Genomic DNA, 22228 nt, shown 5'->3' with positions numbered 1-22228 from the left:
TTTTCTTACCGTTACACGGTATTGATTCAACAGTAAAAACTTTATTGTGAGATGATATAAAAATGCCATAATAGCGTCTATAAGGTAACAGCACAGGGACTTGCAAGGAAAAAATACCTGAAAGGACTCTGAACTCGCCATTCAGCATACCACAGGCTCATTATGTGTTGGCTACAGTCTCAACAGGAAGTGTGTCATTTTCCATTTGTGAAACTATTTTCTTTCATTGAAATATCCCTTTGTTGGGGGAAAGTTTGCTTTTGCCATAATTGTTCTCCTCCCTAGCTTTTTAACAACTGGCAAGCCCAAAAGATCATAGCAGGAGTGGTCTTATCTGCTAATGTGTGTGCTCATCTGTAATCACTGCTGTTCACTTCACCTCACACTGCAACAAAGTGGGAGTAGGGTACCACCAGAAGCTGCTATGTCAGAGTGACTGGTTTTGGGTTTTTTTTTAAGTGCATGACCGACAGTTTCTTTAGAACAACCTGCCTCCTACCATTTCCAGTCATCACAACTGTAGAGTAACCACAGTATTTTCCAACACAACTACAGTAGCTTTCGCTTTACTCAGTGGTACCAATAGCTGTAAAAGTCTTATTTGGTGTAGATGGATGTGTGCCACAGCAGTCTGAGCTTTGGTCCAGGGTAAAGCAAAGATTGCTGGGGGCCTAACTCTGGCTCTCCATAGTGCTGTTAGTGAGCTGTTCAACCATGGCACGGTTTACACAAGCAACTTTTTTGGCTCTTCTCTCTGCTTCCTCTTACTCCTCCTCCGAGCACTGTGTTGCTTTATTCACCAACGCCAACAGATCCATTTGAACCTATTGCAACAGAGATGCAAAAGAATGCTGCCATGTCCATCACCGGTCTGGAAACAAAGACAGTTAAAGGGGAAACCTTTCTGAAAGGCGACTGAAGCGGTTTACTGCAGCTATGGGTGGCCTAGGTTTCAGATGAGGGCTTTGCAAAAGAATTGGCAAAATACGCCTGCAAGGAAAACAAAATCTTATTTGGACTTGATCCTGAGTGCTCGGTCAGTTAGGATATAAACACTTAATGTACGTATATGATGTTCGCAATAAATCTCAAATCCTAGTGCCAAACTATTGTTGCAGCTTGGTGCCCACTGGACAATAAATCAGACAGGAAACGTTAAGAGTCCAGGCTTACTTGCCAAGAAAAGCACTGCAAAGCAACAGCTAATCAAGGCAATGCTGTTTGATTGGAGAAGAAACATTAAATCCCAAAAATATAAACTAAAAATGCTTTGCTTTTAGAAAAATATTTACCAGATGATACCAGATAAATGAGATACTTAAAAATGCAACCCTCTAAATAACACATGTATTTATTATTTTTAGTAGGCTAAACTTCTATGGAAACTATTTAGCAGTAGGATGTGGAATTTGGATCTGCTTAGTTCAGTCTAAACTCTGGAGGTCATTCATCCAGTTGTGGTTTCTACGACAGCTTTTCTTAATGTTTAATTTGATTTGAGTGTTTTGTCAACCATATACTAATACATAAAACAGAAAAATATATGTGGAGGACTGCAATACTCAGAAAATTTGTTTAAACACTCATAGTGACTAAGATATTGCACTTAGTCTCTGCCATGGTGCTTCATATGCAAGATTAAAGCCATTTTTATGGCTAAATCAGAAGCAAACAAATGTGACTGATATAGTTTGAGAGGCACTTAAAAAAAACCTACAGCCACAGGTTAAGTCACATTCTTGAACATTTATTTTGATGAACAGATCTGACACAATCAAAATGCCTATCCCTGATACAGCCAACTAGAGGGACGAGAGCCTCGTGGAAGAGAAACCGCTGAGGCTGTTCACCATGTTCCTCGACCCGAGTCTGACGGGGAGTCCAAACTACAGCTGCTCGGTCTCTCTTTGAAGCCACCTTGAAGAGGCTGCCAAGTAGGAGAAAGACCACTGATGAGGGCGGGGGGAAATAAAGACAATAGATTTTAGAGTTCACTTAAAATAAATTAGGCAAGATGGTCACTGCAACTAGCAGGAAGCCAATGACAACATGATGCCTGTTAGGAAGTGTATTAGTATGAATATCTATGAGCTGCTTGCCATTATAACTATTATATTTTTATCAGGAGACCAATTGTGATGGCCACGATCCTACATCACTACCTGTGAGCCATGGGCCTTAAGGAGACAATGCTGAAAGCATCCCATGTAAATTCTTAATTAATGGACCCTTAAATTAAACCCTTTTAGTCCAGTTATGCTGCATTTTTAGCTGGAACACGAACATCAGCCTCAATCTACAAACCTCCATCACAGTAACTGTAGGTGCACAAGTTCCACTTCATAATGTGAGCATTTACACATTCCATGGAAACAAAAAAAAAAACAAAACAAAACAAAAAAAAAAAAAAACACAGAAACTGACAACATATCAAGAGCTCATCTGGAACGCAACTTCTGTAGTGACCACGTGTTGATACAAGTCTTAATGTAAAACACAAGCTTAAAATACAGTACATTTCTCTTGGCAAAAAGCCCATGAAAATATCTGAAATGTAACAAAATCTGGCATTATGCCCGAAATCACATTGGACACAAACCAGTCATGCAAAACCCCAACTCAGTCACAGGTTTTACCTTTAGAACAAACTAGTTTTTATCTACAATAACTCTCCTCTACATCCCAGGTATAAATCGGGTCTGTAACTTTAAACACGGCTGTGATACAAACATGGTAGTTAAATGAAAATTAAAAAGTTGAAACTATTCAAACAAAGACAGGAACTCAATGATAGATAATACAAGTTTTCCCTCAAAAGACTGCCACAGAGAAAGACAATGCTCCATTTCTGTGCGCACCTCATGTTCATTCTAATGCAAAGCAAGGCTTCTGTCAAACTATTCCAACAAAGGGCAGCAGACTCAGAATGACCCGTAACAACGATGCAAACAACATGCCAGCTGAGGCAGTGACTGAGGAAGCCAAATGGAGTACTGTTAACATCAGAGAGGGAATTTTCCAGTCCAGGAGCTCCAATAGGGAGGGGGGCACTGCTGACTGCCTATTTAGTCAGTGGTGCCCAAGTGGGTCTCTGAGCCAGTCCACCTCCACACAGGTGCTTCAGGAGCGACTGCGGTCCTCTTGGGTTCCCACCAGCATTTTGCTGTATAGCTTCTGCTGCTCTTCTTTAAAGGTATCTTTTACCTTTCCTCGCTTCAATCCTCCATCCCTACGAAAGAGTTGGAAAATAGCGACAATAAATATTGATGTAGTGGACAGTGATGCAGTTCTACCAGAGTAATTAAAATGCAGAGCACACACACTGTTAACACAAACTTTGGGCTTCTTACACTGTGACAGACTTGATATGCAGAATATACACTGAGCTGACCTGAAAAACAGAAACCACTGCACACTGCAATGCAATCCAACATCAGTCTAAGTAATGCTACCTTTGAGAAACTTGATGGATTTTAATGCTTGCTGACATTACTTCAGAAAGATGTTGAATTCAACTCTGGGGTTATGTTGGACTGCACAGGCATCTCTTGTGACTTGTCATAGTGGAAAAGATACAGGTGTAACTGATAATGTTAATGATGGTTCAGATCAATTTAGCAGCCAGTGAATCAGCACACACAGTAGACATTTTTTTTTCACAGCAAACTTGACTTGTCATAGCAGGAAAAGCACAGGTGTAAATAATAACATTATCAATGGCTCGGTTCTGTGAAATGTCCCGATTAGTTACTGTAGGGAGCCGGCACGTACAACACCAGAACATCCTCTAAGTGGAATTCATTACTATTAAAAACATCTGTACTTTTCCTGCTATGACATGTCAAAATGTCTGCTATGAAAAAGGTCTATGGCAAGGCAATGGAACCAGCACACCAAAGGAATATATCCATTATAAATCTTATTAGACACTGTGTCACTGAGGTGGACAAAATATTTAAATATTAATGGATGTAAATCTAAACATACATACTTATAATAACAATAGAATTACTATATTGCAGAGTGCCAGCTGTAATCTTCGTTTCTCATAAAAACTTAATAAAAAAAAAGAAATGCTCCATTGCATCACCAACAACATCATGAATTAATCTCTTGTGTAATAAAACAAGCTTGTGTCTCATCTTGTATTATTTAGCAATGATGTGTATCAACCACAAGAACATTACCCTTTTTCATGGCAGCATTTCAACTGGTCATAGCAGTAAAAACAGCTGTTATCAAGCCATTAAGGTTATCAAATATGTACAATACCCGTAGCCACGAGACAGGCTCACCACAGCGGACTCAAGTTGTTATTAATGTTACGGTTTCCTGTTGTGATGTCAAAATGTCTTTAATATACCTCGTCAGTCATACAGTTTGTGTGTGAAAGGGGTAGAAACTGATGAGAGGCGTTATCTTACCACAGGAGGTCGACCAGTCCCCCTTGCCTGGCAATGGCTGCCTTCACACGATTGGCAAACTGTACAGCATCCTCCCCCTCCTGTTAAGAGTATTGACATAAATATAACACAGGAAACCAAATAATCATAACTTAGTAAAGGAAAAATAAATCTAACAACAACAACATACAAATAATTAATGGCATAGCTATTATCAATTACAAAATGTATATTCAAATATGGATCCTTGTCATTTGCTGCTAAATTAACTGAACATTTTGCAGACTAGTATAATGAATGTACAGAGCTAAGAGAAGAAAAGGAGAAGCTCTGCAGTGAAATAATATTTGAGCTCCTGCTAAGTTTTAAATTCACTGTGTCTGAGCTATCACACATACTGTGTTTGTTATCACAGCAAACTGGCTCCTGGTCAGTCTGAGACCTCATCCATTCGCTGTGGCCAAATGACAGACAGCAAAATCCCTTTAGTGGTTAAATAAACCAAAAATTCATTTTGAAGCTGAATGCGGCTTACTCGGTAGGAGGGAGCTTTATCTTTGAGTGAGAGAGAACACCAGTGGCTCAATTGAAAAAAAAAAAAAAAAGCCACTCAATACACGTTCTTGTTGTGTTCTGTTACTCTTCTCCTGGGTTCTACCCAAACCTACTGAAGTCCTTGTTCTTCATTAATAAGAATCAAAAGACTACTGGAATTAAATAATAAATCTCTGAATGGAACAAAAATGAGCTCTGCTGACATGTTGACGTAAATAAAAAGTTGATTCATCATACAAAAATTTTGTTCCCTAGTAGGTTGCCCAGACTTGGACCATGGAGTCTCACCTCTCTGCACATGGGTGGAAGGTACCAGACGCTGCAGACGATGGCCCAGCTGCTCATCATACGTAACAAATAGTTGACCATCCCAAACTTGCTGCTATTCCAGAAAGCATCTCCAAATCTGGGATCGTACTGTGATGATCAAATACACCAGAATGATTTATGAATACATGAATGGTAGCAGGTAAAAAGCACAAGTCATGTTATAAAAAAAAAAAGAGAAGACAAGACATTGCTCTCACCTTAATGGCCACAGGGTAGACTGTGGCACCAATCTCAAAACTGCCCTTCTTAAACATCATAACTGACGTGTTGTTGATGCAGGTACCTGGGGATTTAGAGTATTCATTAAAAACTAAACTGATTTTTGGGGTTTTTAAGAAAACTAAATGAGTATAGTAGAATTGTGAGATCTTGCAATTTGCACAATAAAAAATCTCCGCTAAAAAACAAAACAAAACAAACCTACCTTCTGGAAAAATGAGAATGGGCAGTTTAGTTTTATCTTCAATGTGGTCATTCAATCTATAACACAAGAAGAAATTATCAATATATCATCTCATTTTAAGATTCCTAAAATATAAAAAGGTCTTAAATAGGGTTCACACAAAACAAATCCTTAGCAGATATCATTTCCATCAAGACTTCACACAAAGTTAATGCCAAAAAAAACTATTATATAGACTGATGGTAAAAAGGAAAACTGAGTGTACTTAAAATGGATTAAAAAAGGAACATGCAATGTTACCTTTTGGCCACTAGATGTCTGTCTTTCACTTCTGAGCGTTCAAACCAAATGTGTGGGCAGGCCTTGACCATGGATCTCTGAATGACCCCCATCAAGCCTCCGTGGATTTGTCCAACCTGATACACACAACACAAACAAATGCAAATAGCAGCACATCTATTTCTGGGAGAAATTTCATTTCAACAGACAAGCAGCTGCCACAGAAAAAGTGACCAGTGTCAATGTTTTGTAGCTTTCTTCTAGGCAGCGGTATACAGTACAATAGTTACCATAGCGTAGCAGCCGTCGCTGGCCAGAATGATGACATCAATGGGTGATGTGTGGTTGGCGACACATATTCCTCCATTCTTGGGTTTATTCTCACTGGGAAAGTGGAGACAGGAAGACTGTTATCATAAATGAAACAATGACTGAAATAACCTGCACAATGTGATGATGTAAAAGCAATGGGACCAGAAGTCTTCATAGAAATACGGGTAAGCTTTGGTCTTCTAGGGAGAAACAAAGCAACCAATGGTGTCTAATGGTAAAAGTTTGACACTCTGACCATGCAGGACCTGAATATATTGAGTACACATTCCAAAGATAGAGTTACAATCTTAAATAGAGAGAGAGAGACCCCCACTTCCTATGTCACTTGTGTATTTTTAGCCCCAGACTAGAGAGGAGAACGTGTCACAACAGCCTAGGCCTTCATGGCAGACACTCAGAAAGCCAGATGACATGATACATAGCTCTATCTACATAAAAGTGCAGTACAGCCTGCACTACAGTTTACCAAAAACAATACCAGCTGTTATATACACACTACGGTTTGTGGGCAACGCATCGACTTCTTCCTTCACATCCTGTTGCATATGCCGCCTTCTTCACAAAAGCTTGGTCTCAGGTTTCATGTTCCTCTCCGATTCTTATTCTGACATATTTAAGTAAAATGTTCCCTTTAATTAGAAATAAAACAAACAAACTAACAACCATCCTTTGGAGCATTTATGGTAGATAATACTGCTACACGATTCTGGATCCATTCAAAAATAGTGATACTTATGGTTGTCGAATTGGCTATGTGAGCTGTAAATTTGCTGTAGCCTGGTTGAGTGTGCCTATATAACAAAGCATTACTGACTAGGGTTTTTGTGCTTCACAGAGGCTCATAATGAGGCCCAATGCAATGAATATGAATGTCTGAGTCAAGCCTCGGGCACCCTTCCCTTTCATACTCACACTCTGGGCGCTTACATTGTGACTGCAAACACACCCTGGTTTCTGTTCTCCAGAGAAAACTCATCTGTCATTATGTAACCTCACACAGACCCCTCTCCTGTCATGCAAGAGGTCTGCAGTGGATCATGTTCCAGAAATAAGAATGGGTCCATGTGAACAAAACAAGCAGCGTTTGAGTGGCCTGGGTTTTTTCAGTTATATCCCTCCGATTCAAATTTATGACAACTTTAAATCTATATTGAAATCATCCTTGAGTCTGCTCTTTACACCAGGTACAACTGATAATCCCCCTTATTCACAACTACTTAATGACAAAAATGTCACAGTATTTGGAAAACTGTTACTCATAATATGCCATCTCTTACGAAAAAATAAAATTAAGTAGGAGAATACTGTTTACAGCAGCAAACTCTTCAGTTGCCATTTGCAGCAGTGACTTACACTATTGTTGTAATGGTTGTTCCTACAACAGCGAACAAGTGCGTATCAGCTGCCCAAATAAAATTGGATTTTTCAGCATTGCTGCACTTTTGTAACCAACTTCTTAATTAAATCTTTTCTATAACTTTTAACATCTGCCAGATGTGTAGCTACATGAGATTGGTTATTATGTAAAAGGAAAAAACTAAAAATATATCACATCTATCAGTAGTTCCAGTGAGAACTTGAGATAGGTTGTCAAGGCATTATATACCGTGCCTTCATAATCTCTCTCTCAAGTAGAAAAGAATGTGAGAGCTCACGGGTATGATAAGGAGCCAACGACTCTAACCACCAAAACCAAGTCAATATGCTGCAACGAGTAACACATTCAGATTATTTTTTTATTGTACTCTGCTGTAGTCATCTGAGCAAATGGATTTATGAATGAGTGTACAAACACATCAGAAGCAGCCAATGTCAACAGAGGTAAGAGTAGCTTTTGCAAGGCAAAACACATGCTGCTGAAATGGAAATGCAGAGTTCGGAGTGACAACAGAGTAATGTAGGACTAATACAAATAATCTGCATGTAAGGAGCAAAATTGGTTATTCTTAGCCAAATGTGTGCATTTAAAATATTTTATTTAACTGCAAAATGTATAATGCAATATTTTCTTGTGTCATCACCACTGTGGCGTGAAAATGACTGTACTTGCTGCTTTAAGTCAGTGAACAGCACTATGTTTAATGTCAACGTGTTTGTGTCTCGACTGTCGATGTCTATGGTTTAAGGAAACCGGTTCGGCTGCTATGAACCTTTTGTGGATCACTGTTTTGCTTCAATTATTTCTGTTGATGAGATTACTACAAGTCATGTGAATCTCACTTCATTAGAATAGGGACTGTAATCATTTTCCCAGGGAGTCTGATTTTGATTTTGACAACTGTACTCTTGAAAAGTCAAAAAGTACTTGCACCAAGTCACCAGTCATGTAACTATAGGGGTGTGGGACGACAGCATATGTCCTCTTTACCTGTCATGGTAGGTTATGATGGCAGTCAGAGCTCTGACACATATTCTGTAGCACATCAAATGGACTTTCTCACTCAGAAAGTTTTTCATCCTGCAAAAAAGGAGCATACAACAGCGCCATTTACTTTTTGTGTCTTGACAGTAAATCTATGATGAACATGTCCAGGGGTCAGAGCTGATATTTTTTTATCAATTAAAAACAGATGAGCTTATCATCAGTCATACCTTCCATTCGGCAGCAGCCCAACAAGACAAGTGAGGAACACAAGCAGGCCTACACCAGTGAAGGCAAGAGTTACCCTGGTGGAGAGACAGACAGGCAGGTTACGCTTAATTCTACAACAGGGAATCTTAACGAGCAACATTTTTTTTCGTAATTAAAGTTCTTAACTTTTTCCACAAACATAATTACACACAAGACCAGTGAGCAACAACATTTCTATAAAAAGACAAAGAGCAAAGAGGATGGATTCCATGTTGTAGTTATACAAATATCTAAAATGCAAGACCTTGACACCTAGCTATACAATGTTCCTTTCTCTACTACAAGCTTTCACTAAAAGAGAAACCACTCAGGTGACATGCAGAAGGTCACAAGTAATGTTATCCAGGAGAACGGGATTCTTGTCATCAATTAAAAAGTATCTCGCTCTCCTCTACTCCACCCTATCACTGATAATAGAGTAAAGAAACTGCAGGAAGGCATATTAGGTATGGTTAAGCTGGCCCACAGGCCGACTTAATCTGGATGAACCAAATCATCAGTTGGAGAAGGTGCTGATTAATTTTAGAGGATAGAATAAGACAAACATTGAAGAGCAGAAGGTTTCATGCTAGTGAATGAGCCAGGCCTATATTCATCTAGACAAGAAGTTAATGAGGGAATATATTAGCTAGTTGAGAAACTAGAATGATGTCTGTCTGTGCAGCAGTGGCCTGATTCGTCTCCCAACCGGCAACTGGCAGTGAGCCAGCCAGGCTTAGTACTGAGTCACTGTCCCTGAGACTCTCAAAGCTGACCCCGAATAAGATCTCCCTCTTTCATCCACTGCATGTAGCGACAATTCATGTTATATTTAAAGCACAAAATGATGCATTCTCATCATATTCACACATCTTTAATACAGCTGGATGTTGCTCATATATATAAATAAAAATACACACACACACACACACACACACACACACACACACAAATACATACATAAAATGGTATTAAAATAAAATTTAAGGCCAACAACATATTAGCCCTATGATGGACTAAGGATATATCATGTGCCTCTAGCTGGGATACACTCCAGTCTCTGCACCATTGCACAGGTAATGCTTTGGCGTCAGCTCTGGCTTTGTGGTTTTTGGTGATAATGCTCAGGATTCCCAGGTGTTCTAAACTACCCACCATACACAGTTGGCATATGTGGCAACTTCAGCTTTGACTGCTTAAATTGTGTTACACCACCTCACTAGGTGAGTTTGTATTTCTTAGACACAAAGATACTTGCCAGTGTAAAATTTTGGTAACATTTGGTAAATATACCAATGATTGTTAAATACGCAGCCTCAGGTTTTATCACTGAGGATTTGTATCAGATACTCGACCAAATTCCAATGTAGAAGTTATTTAAACACACACACACACACACATACATACAAAAACAAAACACATACAGTGGATTGATGTGCAGGAAATGTGTTTCCTGATGATGCAGTACTTGAGAGCCACATATAACTGATAGCAGTTTGAAATTACTGACAGTGTAATACTATTATCAGAGTCAGTGTTTAAGTCAAATTTTAGTTTTATGTTATACTGGTGGCTATTTGAGGAGAAGGAGCTAAATTTCCATTCCTAGTCCTGTCTTAATGTACTGAGTTTTTCCTCAGAAGCATCTGTGTTTCTGTGTGATAAGCAACCTCTACATCGTTGGTCAATACCTGAGAGGCAGCAGGAAGCCATAGCGGATCAGCAGGCCCAGTCCCCATAGGACCGTCAGCCTCAGGCTGATGTAGTGGAAGTTGTTGTTGCTGCGGGTTAGCAGATTCCAGGACTCCAACTCCTCAGCGGAGAACCGTTTCGTCACCTCGTCATCCATGATGCTCTCCACTCCTCGCCGAGCAAAATAGAAGATATCAGACATCTCAAACTCAGTGGCTGAGTCCAGGTCTCTGTTGCTGCCGCTGCGCCGAATCTCCTTGATCTCCTCCTCCAAGGAGGTGGGCTCCTTGGCAATGATAGCTGGGACAGTCCAGAGACAGGATGTCAGCAAAACGCAATTATATAGATACTGAACATGCACACATGCAAGGAAATGCAATAAGAGTACGTCTTACCATTTGAGTAGGGTTTGTACAAGAGGTGATTCTTTTCTTTTGCTCCTCTCTCTATCCTAAGTGTGGCCCACTGCAAGGAAAGAACAAGAGGAGTGTGAAAATGTGTCCCAAAATACAATAAACGCAAAAGATTGTTCATGTTGTTTCTATAACAAATTATTCAATAACATACCATCATAAAAAATTAGAAAGGGGAGAACAGACAACATAAAAAAGTCGTGACCAGCTGCCTCCATTCAAAAATGTTGTATGTCTAACTTTCATAATTTTAACATTCAAGAAACACAGCAAATTCTTCCACAGTGACAACTACTTACTGGTTAAGTTTACTAGTAAGTTCATTTTACCCATCATGATCTGCCTATTCTGAGTGTGATTGTTGTAAATTGTTATGGTGGAAAACTTCAACAAAGCTGTGGAAACGAGATTCTGAATTCTCAAACATAGACCTCATCTTGGGCCAATAATACACATGGCTTATCTGTGACCACAGCCTTGCTCTAACAAACAAACATTATAATTGCCACTTATACTTTTTCAATGTGTATTATACTAAATGACAAAGCACATCCTCTGATGTAAAAACTTAGCTTGTTTGTGTGCACTGTGCACACCGACACAATAACTAACAGGTAGTGTCTACTGAGAGGCAGGAAAAGGACACAGTGTTCTCTTAACTGTAGGCAGAAAAGATCAGGAAATGATGGACTGGGAGGTGCTGGATGTGCTCCACAGCTTACAGTCTCAGACTACACGTCACACCATAACACATGATAACCCTAAGGTTTGTCAATCAATGTTAAGGAATAAACTGATTTTAAGTATACTCAAATACCATACTGCTAGGCACGCATGTTTGCATATGCCTGGAATTAGCCCCGGGCACTTTTAAATGTAAAACATTTAAAGAATGCTGAGCGATACAGTGGCTTTACTGCATCATGTGGCTAAAATGTTCTGAAAAGTCACAATATTTCAAAGTTTTAGATAGGCTCCCAGACAGCACATTTAGCATGTCTTTTGCAGCTACCTTTAAATCGTGTCTTGACAAGTTGTTACTGAGTCATCATATTAAAATGCAGCTACAGCTGACGGTAATGCTTATATGGGTGGAGTGAGGAGCAGCACACAGAGCACTAGTCCTAGTAATAGAACTGAAAACAAAATGAAGTGAATCCATCATGTTGGCATGTGGCTCCAGAGGAGGTTGTTTACCTATTCATGCCCTATGAAGTATTACTGGTGTGGGATTACATCACAAATAGCTTGATCTTAACACTGACGGGCTAAAGGTGCAACACAAAGACTCTCTTTAAGCATCTACTTGCGATCAGACACCAGTGAACATTGTCTCCACTTTGCATAGTCTGTACTTCATGCGTCCTTTGACCTTTTCTCTAAATCTCACGGTTGCTGCTGGAATCACAAGCTAAGAACATCTCTCTCATTTCCCACTGGTCCATTTATTTCTGGCACAAGATCTGTTCTCAGAAGTGCCTGCTGGAAAGTGATGACAGCTTCACTAGTGAAGATACACCGGAGATAGCAGGGGGAGAGAAACCAGATAACCATATCTCAGGTTATAGTTTTTTTTTTAAGTTTGACAACAAAAGATTGTGAGGAAGAGCCCACTGAGAGGAAAATACTGACATCTTATAACAACCTTAGTGCACAATGTAGCTTATGTATTCACGCCATCGCTGGGGAATCAGTCATTTCTAGAGAGCAGACACTGCATCACTTCAGTAGGCAATATTCCAGGCTGTTGGAGCTATGTCACAGACTACAGTTAGTGACAAGGTCTGTACCGCTGTTTTCTGCAGTTACATAACAAGGGAGGAATGGCCCTGTGGCTGTGATGTTACTCCGTATCCGCTAGTTAATGCAATGATCACTGGGTGGGTGCTACATACAAGCATAATAAAGCCTGCACCTGACCAATGCACTGAGATGAGCATGTGAAGCCAGATAACATCTAAAAACGTTGGCAGATTCGCAGCTGTAAAAATCAAATGTCATAAAAGTAACTGTCTTCCACAAACAAAATTGAATTGTATTGATTAAAAGGGCGGGTAAGAAATCCACAGCCAGATCAAATATAGGCTGTCCACATAACGATGCTAACAGCTTTTATAGTTTGTTTTATAAACAGGATGTTTGAAGCAACAGGACACAAAGAACTATGCAAGAATAGTGACATACTTTTAGCTATAGTTTTGCAGTGTTCCCATCCTCAGCCAACAGTTATCATTTACAAATGACAGATTATTTCACACAACAGTAACTCATAGAGCTTCCTCATTTCAAGAAGTAAACTGAAAGTAGCAAATAGCAACACAATTGCACAAGCTCTTACCTCAAAGATCTTTAACAATGTTTTCATGTAAAGACGTCGGATGCCGAAGGACACTCCGAAGATGGCAGGCACGATAATGAAGACCAGCAGCAGGGTGAACCACACGGTGAAGGAGATGCCCAGGAGGATACACACCAAGTTGTCGAAAGGGTTAAAGAAAAGCTCCATCTTGCAGTCAGGATGGCGATGAAATCTACTGTATAGTTGAAGTCAGAGGGCAGAGCAGATGGCAGAGGAGGCACGGCACACCACCTCCTGGCCCCAAATGGCCCTTATCTTTTGTTAGCAAAAGGACTTCATCAAGATGACTAGGGGATGGAGTTTCTACTCACACTGAGCAGGGAATCAATACAAGTACAAGTGACCATCTTGACTTTGCCCTCATGGGCAATATCGATGAACTTCATTATTTTCACCATCCCATCACTTTCTGATATGTCAATTTCCAGGAAAAGGGTCGTTAAGGGGTTAAAGCCAGCTGCAGTGAGATAATGTCCGGTCCTTGCTGGAGATGTCCTTTGCTATTTGAGCAAAGCCTCCCGCCAGAGAGAGAGAGAGACAGAGAGAGAGAGAGAGAGAGATGTAAACAATGAAACAAAAACAACTGGGCACAGCAGGTGGTGGAGATCCAGGGCTCTGCTGCTTGGTGTCACACAGACCTGCAAAGATGTACAAACAAACAGTCAGGATGAACCATGTCACAATAACACGTCCTCTTTGACCGGAGTACCAATCGTGCAACTTAACCATTTAAGACAGAAAACGTGACCCGGTGTTTAAATCCATGCATTTTAAATACCGGTGTGTGTGTAAAGTTAACGCCAGTCTCTACTAACTTAGCCACTCGGTTCAAGATAACGATGTCACTTATCTTGGCAAAGGTTTGCTTAATGATGATATATCCCTTTTCGGTGAAGGACCGATAACTTTACATGCAAACGATGCTGTTATCAGCCACGGAGCAGAGATAACGTTGGAGGCCCTCTTCACGCTCTCTGGTGATGCAGCAGAGACTCCTCCATCCCTTAACAAATCTCACTAGTGTAGCTCGGCTCATCGTTCTCCAGTCAATACTTAACTGGCGCTTTCTAGGATTATTTGCCGGCCAAACGAAGCACACGGGAGTAACTAAATGTGCTCTGAAGACTCATGTATATCCACACGGACGATTTTAAAGTCCAACGTAGGCTAAAGTTGGCCTGTGGCCTCCGAGCTAGCGATGAGCTAAATGTTGTCTCCTAGCTCGCTCTCAGCCGCCCCGGTGAGCGTGAACTGCTGAGCCAACCGTTTTGTTTTAAGCATGGGTTTGTTACGTGAACTCATCGTCTTACAGATAACCATCCTAACGTAACAGTTAACGTACACGTTGTTTAACTAGCTAAATAGTTGACCAACCTTCAGTCACGCTATAGTGTCCCGGCGCCGGTAACGTACAGTAGGGTTCCACTAGTCCATCACTTCTCTTTGTCTTGCGGTCTACTAGCCAAAACTCCACCCGGTGGACAACATGAGCAGGCAAGCGGGGCGGCGACGTGTTTTAAACGGCCAGCCCTCGACCGGGCCACCAGCAGTCTACTCCGTCCACGATGTTTATTTTCCCTAGGACGGCAAACTAATGACCCGCCCCCCCCCGCCTTTGATTGGCATCCCCTGATATTCTTTCCCTAATCCTAACCAATCACAGTCCTCATGCCTCAACCTAACCAACCTAACCAACCAAACCAACGAGGGCAACGAGTACTAGCCAATCAGAGGCAATCAGAGGGCGGGTCATGACTTTGCCATCCTAGGAAAAAAAGGCGCAAGATGGCACATGTCCTGCCCTGACACCTGGTGGTGAAAATAAGATACTACAAAATTGCAACGTCTTCAAGTTTGTTTGACTGCAAAGGCTTTAAATATTTTTTTGAAAAATCACAGAAAAATGAGCAGGATACTGTATAAAGTTTTTCAAATACAATTTTTTTCGATACTTTGAGCACTACAAACAAAATCCTATTCACCTCCATTGTACTTTTTTGGTGACAGACTTGCAGAAAACATGGGCCAGTAAAACCAGATATGTATCTGCATGGCACTATTTGAGATTTTTTTTTAAATCAACAATTTAAAGCATTTCACAATAACATACTGTCATAACAAAAACTTTATTTATTCACACATTTACATCCATGTACAGTCTTGTCAAGTCATTTCAGATACAGAGAAAAGAAAAAAGGTACTGAAATTTGGCACACCATTCAACATTTGAACCCTGAATTAATATGCCTATTCCACAAGAAAAATATGAACAGTCTTGTTTCAGATTTATATAAAGTGTATTTCAGTATGTTATTAGAGCCACTTTCATCTTTAATACTGCACAGAGGAACAATCTGCTGCCATTGGTATTGTATTGGATATCAAGTTTCAGCGATACAGTCCATAGTAACAGTGAACACCTTTATCAACACCACAACGCACCAAGGAGAGCATCAAGCGCTGCTCTCCAGTAAAGCCTCGAAGTCTGGTGAGCAAACCATTTTGTGTTTGACATTCCCTAATACGGTCAAGTCACCTGTTCGTCCCTCCGTACCAATAGAGACCAGTTCCTGAAAAAACAGGGGGTAGAGGGGGAAGGAGAAAAGCATGTCAGATGTTTATTTATTTACAGATACAGACAAAAAGAGAGAAACATCAATGAAAATACTACTATCATACTTGAAGGAAAGAGCACGATGCTCCTAGAGACACATCGAGAGTCACTTGTCCCAGTATGAGCTGTACCCGGCCAGACTTCCGCACCAGCATCTTTCCTACAAGACCCTCCCGCAGATCTTTCAGATTGCAATTATTTTCTTCAGCTGTCTCTTCCTGTTAAATATTGAAAAGGCGTTTACACACACACACACACAGCACTGATCTCATCATTTATTTGACACATAGACAACAGCTAAATCTACCTGAGACTCTGTCTTCAGAAGCACCGACTGCCCGTCCTCTGACTGCACCTCTGTTTTCACCGGCCTGTGGTCTACGGTGGGCGGCTGGCCCGGCAGCGAGTCAGGCAGCTGCATGAAGAACAGCTCCTCACCTTTGCTTAGACTCCACCTGTGCAGCAGGTCAGGCAGAACTTCAGGCTCGGGGAGCGGAGGAGGCTTGAAAATAGCCTCCACCTTCTTTATTTCAGTTTCCTCCGGCTCCTGTTTCACTGAAGAGAAGAAATTGTGCATTTTGAGTGATGAGCTATATGGACAAAGCGCTTCTAAGTCAAGTCCTGCTTTCATAAGATATTGTAAATATTGGGAAGACAAGCTGCATATTTTTTTTTTTATCTTTATTGCAAAATGTTAATACCACTGTCAAAGTAACAATATAAGTAGAGTGTATATTAGAAAATTTACCTTCTACTGCAGGTTCCATGGGTTCACCATCCTCCTCTACCTTCTCAATTTTTACAGCAGCAGCAGCACTAAATTCCTCCTTGAATCCCCATCCTGATACAGCGAGGGGAAGCTGGACAGGGCAGCTCCTCTGCTCACTCCTCAGGAAAGGATCATCTATAAACTGAAAAAAATGCAATCGGTATGAAAACGGGAAAAGCAAAGAAAATACACTTGATTAAGATTTGAATCCCTGGACCATGACTCACATTGTCTCGATCCAGCTTGCGTAGAATCTCTTTGGTCTCCTCCTCGGTCTCTCTCTTCTCTTTTTTGATATTGATGATGGGTGAGGGTCCCATGCTTGGAGCATCTCTCTCGCTTTCATAGCCACCTGTGTTTAATAGAGTAACTCACTTCATTGCAGTGTTAAAGACATGAGAGAGCAAGTAGGTGGTTATCCAGCTAAACTCCTACCTCTCTTTTTCATCATCATTTCTGCAGGTCCCTGTTCAAAAATAGAGTGGGACTGGATGACCTCAGGGCGACCCCGACCCCTGCCTCTTTCTCTGGGACCTCGGCCTCGATCCACATCCCTCCTTTCTCTCCTCTGCCCGACTTCAACTTTCGTTCTGTCGTAACAGACAAAGTTATTGGTCAACATTCAGAAAAATAGTTAATAGACATTGTTTTCTCTTGAGGTCAATTGTGAACTTACTCTTCTTTTACTTTTCGGCCAATAATGTTGGGTGCATACGTTTTCTAAAAAACAAAAAACAAAAGTTAAGTATTTCAATAATTACATTTATATAGCAATAATTGGAAAATGCATTTTATGTCGTCTACTCAATTAAAAAAAAAAAGTGTTAATTTTATACAATACACACAGTATATTACCTTCTTCACTCCCCCGAGGGTGAGGTCTCTAGAACGCATCGAGGGGAGACGGCCGGGAGAAATGGCGGCAGATGGTCGGCGACCCATCAGAAGACCCCTGCCACTCCCGCCAGGGGTTGGCACACGTTGACCATTGGGATCACTTGAGCCTGAATCAGCCATCTTAAACAAGGATAAAAGTGGAGAATAAAGACCATGTAGATGTGTGAGCGTTAAATAATATGAATACTATTACTTGTTATATTCATATTACCATTATTGTCATGATTGAATAGTTAACTGGTAACTTCCTGAACTTACTTTAACACTCTAGCTGAAAAAATAACTCAGTTTTAATTATGTTAATTGTTATTTTAATGTTTTTGTGTTGTTTTTATTTTTTTTACTGTTTTTGATGCATTATGTAAAGCACTTTGAAATGCTCTTGTGAATGAAATGTGCTATACAAATAAACTTGCCTAAATGTCTAAATCTAGTTGTTTATCATATTTATATTTCTCGGGATATTTCTCTGAAGCACCAACCAACCAAACCAATTATTACCAAAATAATAGATCATTATCAGTATCGTGGCACTCAGTCATACATATAGTGATATTTTGCATAAGTTGCGGTGAATTTCTTCACATATTGACTGTTGCAATAGGAAAAACACAACTGTACAACACCTACTCCTAATTTACTGCACATTCTTTCATTACTACAATGACTATATAAGTACTATTGATGCCATGTGACTTGTAGACGTGCAGTCAGCCACGAGTACATCTCAAGTCTCTTATTTGATATTCCCATGCTTGAACCAGAAGTTGTTCCAATCCGCCATTTTGAAGACCCTCTCAAAGCTTTTATTTCTGCTCTGCGGAGTGAGAAGCGAGGAGCGAGGAGGGATCTTTGAGGAACCATGAGTGAGGATACACAAGAGCAGCTTTCATGGAAGTCTTTTACCGGCCGACACGAACCCTTATTGGATATTAGTTATTGATTGGACGCTGCAGCTGAGCAGACTGATCACAATATAACTGAGTGGAGAAAGATTACAGATTAATCTGATATCCAATAAGGGGCCGTGTTGGTCGGTAAAAGACTTCTGTTCACGCTGCTCTTGTGTATCCTCACCAAGTGGGTAGTTCTAGGTCTGAAAAATGAAGCCAATCTGGAAATGCCTTAAACCTGCATTCTCTCTAACGGCCAGCAGAGGGCAACTACACTGGCTCCAAAAAGAAGTCTGATTGTATAGAAATCTATGGGAAAATGACCCTACTTCTCACTTGATTTATTACATCAATAAACACTTTCCTAATGAAATTATGGCGTCAATTCAGTGTGTTTTCAGCTCATGAAAGTTAATTGTAACATTTTGGTCAACTAAAAAAAGTCATGTTCAGTTTTTCCAGTAAGTACATTTTGTTTTAATGGTTTTAACCCCATTTTTTGCTAGTGAACATTAGCATTAGCATTATCACAATAGACTGTAGGTCATGGATGTATGAAGAGAACTGGATACAGGAAGAGCGCCGGGCTTTGAAGCAAATTTGACATAGTGACCAAATCGTTTAATTACGTCACCTGATGCACACTGGCCCAAAAAGCCTTTTTCCCATAGACTTACATTGTGAAAGAAACATCTATAAATCAGCGGATAAAATTTTTTGAGCCTCACAACCCTCGCAAAATGACTTGTCTCACTATCAGAATTTGATCCTTTCGATCCGATCACATTTCAAAAGCTTAGAAGAGCTGCATGACTGAATTGTTTTATTCCCATTCAAGTTAGCCGGAGGGCTAAACCGGAAGTAGCCCACTCAGCCGGAGAAAGTCACTAGTGTGCTTGCTCTGTGGGCCCAATGAATACGGAAGTAATGCGGAAAAAGTTGAACTTTTTTGGCTTCATGTGCTACTGAGCAACTTTCACAGGAATGAACGGGGCCCTGCCTCTGACGCTGTATCCAGTTTTCTATATACATCCATGCTGTAAATGCACTGTGCTAACCAAGCTAGCAGCTAGCGTTAGGGACGTCTGGCTCCAAAAATCCAAGATGGCGACAGTCAAAAATGCCAAACTTGAGGCTTCAAAACGCAAGTCCACAAACCAATGAGTCACGTCACGGTGGCTATGTCCATTATTTTTATACAGTCTATGATCCTCACTCATGGCCCCTCAAAGATCCCTCCTCCCTCCTCAGAGCAAAAATAAGAGCTTTGAGACGGCTTTCAAAATGGCGGACCAGAACGACTTCCGGTTCAAGCGAGGTTGGAGGAAATCAAATAAGAGACTTGAGATGCGTCCCTTGCATCTCTCCACACATCCTCGGTGGGAGGGGCACAAGGAAAAGACGCAAGGGAAACGTGGATACAATTATAAGACTTGAGATGCACTCCAGTATCAAAAAATAACCAGATACACTAATTTACAGAGTAAACCTGCAATGAGATAAAGGTTATACATAGTGTGAATACCAGCTGTAGTCTCACCGCTTCTAATCATCATTGAACATTACTGAACGCATGGAAAATATGCAGAAATGCAATTATTTATAATGAACAAAATCAGTGTTTTTTCTGGAATGAAACATGTATTATTACTAAAGCATTAACCTCAGCAACAACATTAAAGTGCCACAAACAAGTGACAGGCGTCTCATGCACACATGTCTAATGACCACTACAAACTGCTGTCTTTTCAGCGACCATGGCACAAAATATGAACTCATTTTGTGTCCAAAAAACACAGCAAATATCCAGCAACACGTGGCCAAATCTCAACACGAATACAGGGAGACAATACCGGGATGATGCATTTTAACACTGCCGATGTTCACTTTTGACACACACATTTCCTCCGGATACTTACGTTAAAAGTAGTCGGATGTCCTAATTAGAGAATAACTCCAAAACTTGAAAGAACAGTCATAACAAATGGGTTTGTGCTAGTGCTGTTTCTGATACTGCATGATAACACACGCAGCCATGACACTTCCGCAGTGTCATCAACGGGTGTTCATGCGGATCAAACCTGCGTAAAAGAGTCGCAGTCATCAGTTTCCCACTTAATGCACGGGACAGTTTGGACATAATCTAAATATTAATTAATTAATTAAGCTTAGAAATGTGATTTGGCTTGCGTTACAAGCCAATTTCTAATCAAATGTGTAATTTTTCCAATCTGCACTTAATGCACCATCCCAACAAACATTACCCCAAATTAGCGTTTTCAGCTTTTACATGCAAAATTCTGAAAATAATTAATTATATATAAAAAACAACAACATTGTTTTGGAAAGACAAAACAAATAGGTTTGTTAGTGATGCAAAGACCAAACAGACATTCAGTGCATTTACTGCAGCTGACATTAGAGCTATAGTATGTTATTTATGAATACCAGACAATATATAGTTTCATATCACAACATCGATATAATTTACTGGAGATATATTCCCCAGCTCTGTCATCACAACTGTAAAGTGCCAGTTCTGGTCCTGCTGCATGGACAGTACACTGTAGGTGGTAATGAAAAGTTCCTCAACCCTGAAATACAGGGGTCATTGTCCTTTTCTGACATCACACATGGTTTATGTAAATTGGGCTAAATTCTATACTAAACACACATGCAGCCAGCCCTCCTCCAACAAACTGGCTACTCCCATCTCTGGAGCGGAGAGGGTTATTTGGACACAGGCAGGCTGTCATGGCATGACTAATGATGGATGATTGCAGTTTAATTACACTCTGTGGGTATCACTTATCTGTGGCTGGCTGGGAATAAATGAAGCTTTTCAATACCATTCACAGTCTGTGGAATTATAGTGATATATCTTTGTCATTTTTTTTCATACAAATATGATGTGTTTGTGAAAAGACTGCACTCTCACCATCAGTGTGTCCCTTATTGTTATCTGGCTTTATACTATGGCCTATTCATTGTTTTAGCAGCAGATTATAGCCATTAATCTGTGGAAGGTCTCTTGTGATTATTATTTTTTCTAATCTCTATTGAAATCCTAAATGAAGTCGTCCCATGAGGTTGAACCAGTATAAAAACATCCCACTGAAAATTAATGCCAGTGGAAATCTGCTTACTCTGGACTTACACTATGGCACCCCCTCCCCAAGGATGGCCTGAGTGGAGATGCCCCGTGGAGTTAGTCCATATGGCATAACAGTTGGCACATGTATATTTTTGAGGTCTTGATGGTGCTCTATGTAATTTACTGGGACATCACTCATGACATAATCTCTTTGGATACTCTGTAGCAAGTGGAGTGTGTATAAAATGGTTATTTCTTACTTCACAGCCTCTGTGTCCATCCATGTCTCTATATCTGAGAGGTGACATTTATGAAAGCAGCTAAGTGTTCGGTGTATATTAGAGTATAATGTGTGAGGATTTTGTGCCTCAGGCAGACTTACTAGCGAGTGTTGTGATGTGTATGATTGGCCGGCAAGAGCATGATGCTGACGAGGTTGACTGAATGTCTCACCGTTGTCACGCTCCAGTCGGAAAATTCCCATTTTTTTTGCATCTTTCAGGTTTTATCCATTCTGTATGGCTGCATATAGGAGTCAAGTAAACATCATCCTCAGAGCCCACAGCAAAAATGAGATTGGGAG

General features: G+C 40.4%; 2 protein-coding genes across 3 annotated transcripts; both read right to left on the bottom strand.

The window, feature by feature from the left end:
• Nucleotides 1-1731: 1731 nt before the first annotated feature.
• LOC122993688 (glycerol-3-phosphate acyltransferase 4-like) lies at nt 1732-14952 on the bottom strand. The gene is made up of 13 exons (XM_044368062.1): nt 14753-14952; nt 13358-14016; nt 11002-11071; nt 10606-10906; nt 8896-8970; nt 8672-8761; nt 6261-6354; nt 5992-6107; nt 5713-5768; nt 5486-5571; nt 5247-5375; nt 4425-4504; nt 1732-3229 (listed from the first exon to the last, which is right to left on the bottom strand). Exons 2-13 carry the CDS (start codon nt 13523-13525, stop codon nt 3121-3123), a joined length of 1374 nt encoding a protein of 457 aa, XP_044223997.1. The 5' UTR covers nt 13526-14016; nt 14753-14952; the 3' UTR covers nt 1732-3120.
• A 533-nt stretch (nt 14953-15485) lies between these two features.
• On the bottom strand, nt 15486-20617 carry polr3d (polymerase (RNA) III (DNA directed) polypeptide D). 2 transcript variants are annotated; one of them, XM_044368049.1, is made up of 9 exons: nt 20471-20617; nt 17617-17778; nt 17438-17481; nt 17197-17351; nt 16989-17113; nt 16741-16903; nt 16300-16547; nt 16058-16210; nt 15486-15948 (listed from the first exon to the last, which is right to left on the bottom strand). In XM_044368049.1, the coding sequence occupies exons 2-9, from the start codon at nt 17776-17778 to the stop codon at nt 15832-15834; spliced, it is 1167 nt and encodes a 388-aa protein (XP_044223984.1). In that variant the 5' UTR covers nt 20471-20617; the 3' UTR covers nt 15486-15831. The 2 variants fall into 2 exon arrangements, with proteins under 2 accessions (XP_044223984.1, XP_044223975.1); XM_044368040.1 differs by lacking the exon at nt 20471-20617 and adding an exon at nt 18338-18364.
• Nucleotides 20618-22228: the final 1611 nt, after the last annotated feature.

This window comes from Thunnus albacares, chromosome 2, assembly GCF_914725855.1.
Source record: "Thunnus albacares chromosome 2, fThuAlb1.1, whole genome shotgun sequence".
Classification (NCBI taxonomy): domain Eukaryota; kingdom Metazoa; phylum Chordata; class Actinopteri; order Scombriformes; family Scombridae; genus Thunnus; species Thunnus albacares.
The sequence above is the reverse complement of the archived record's forward strand: the minus strand, read 5'-3'. Positions and strand labels throughout refer to the sequence as shown.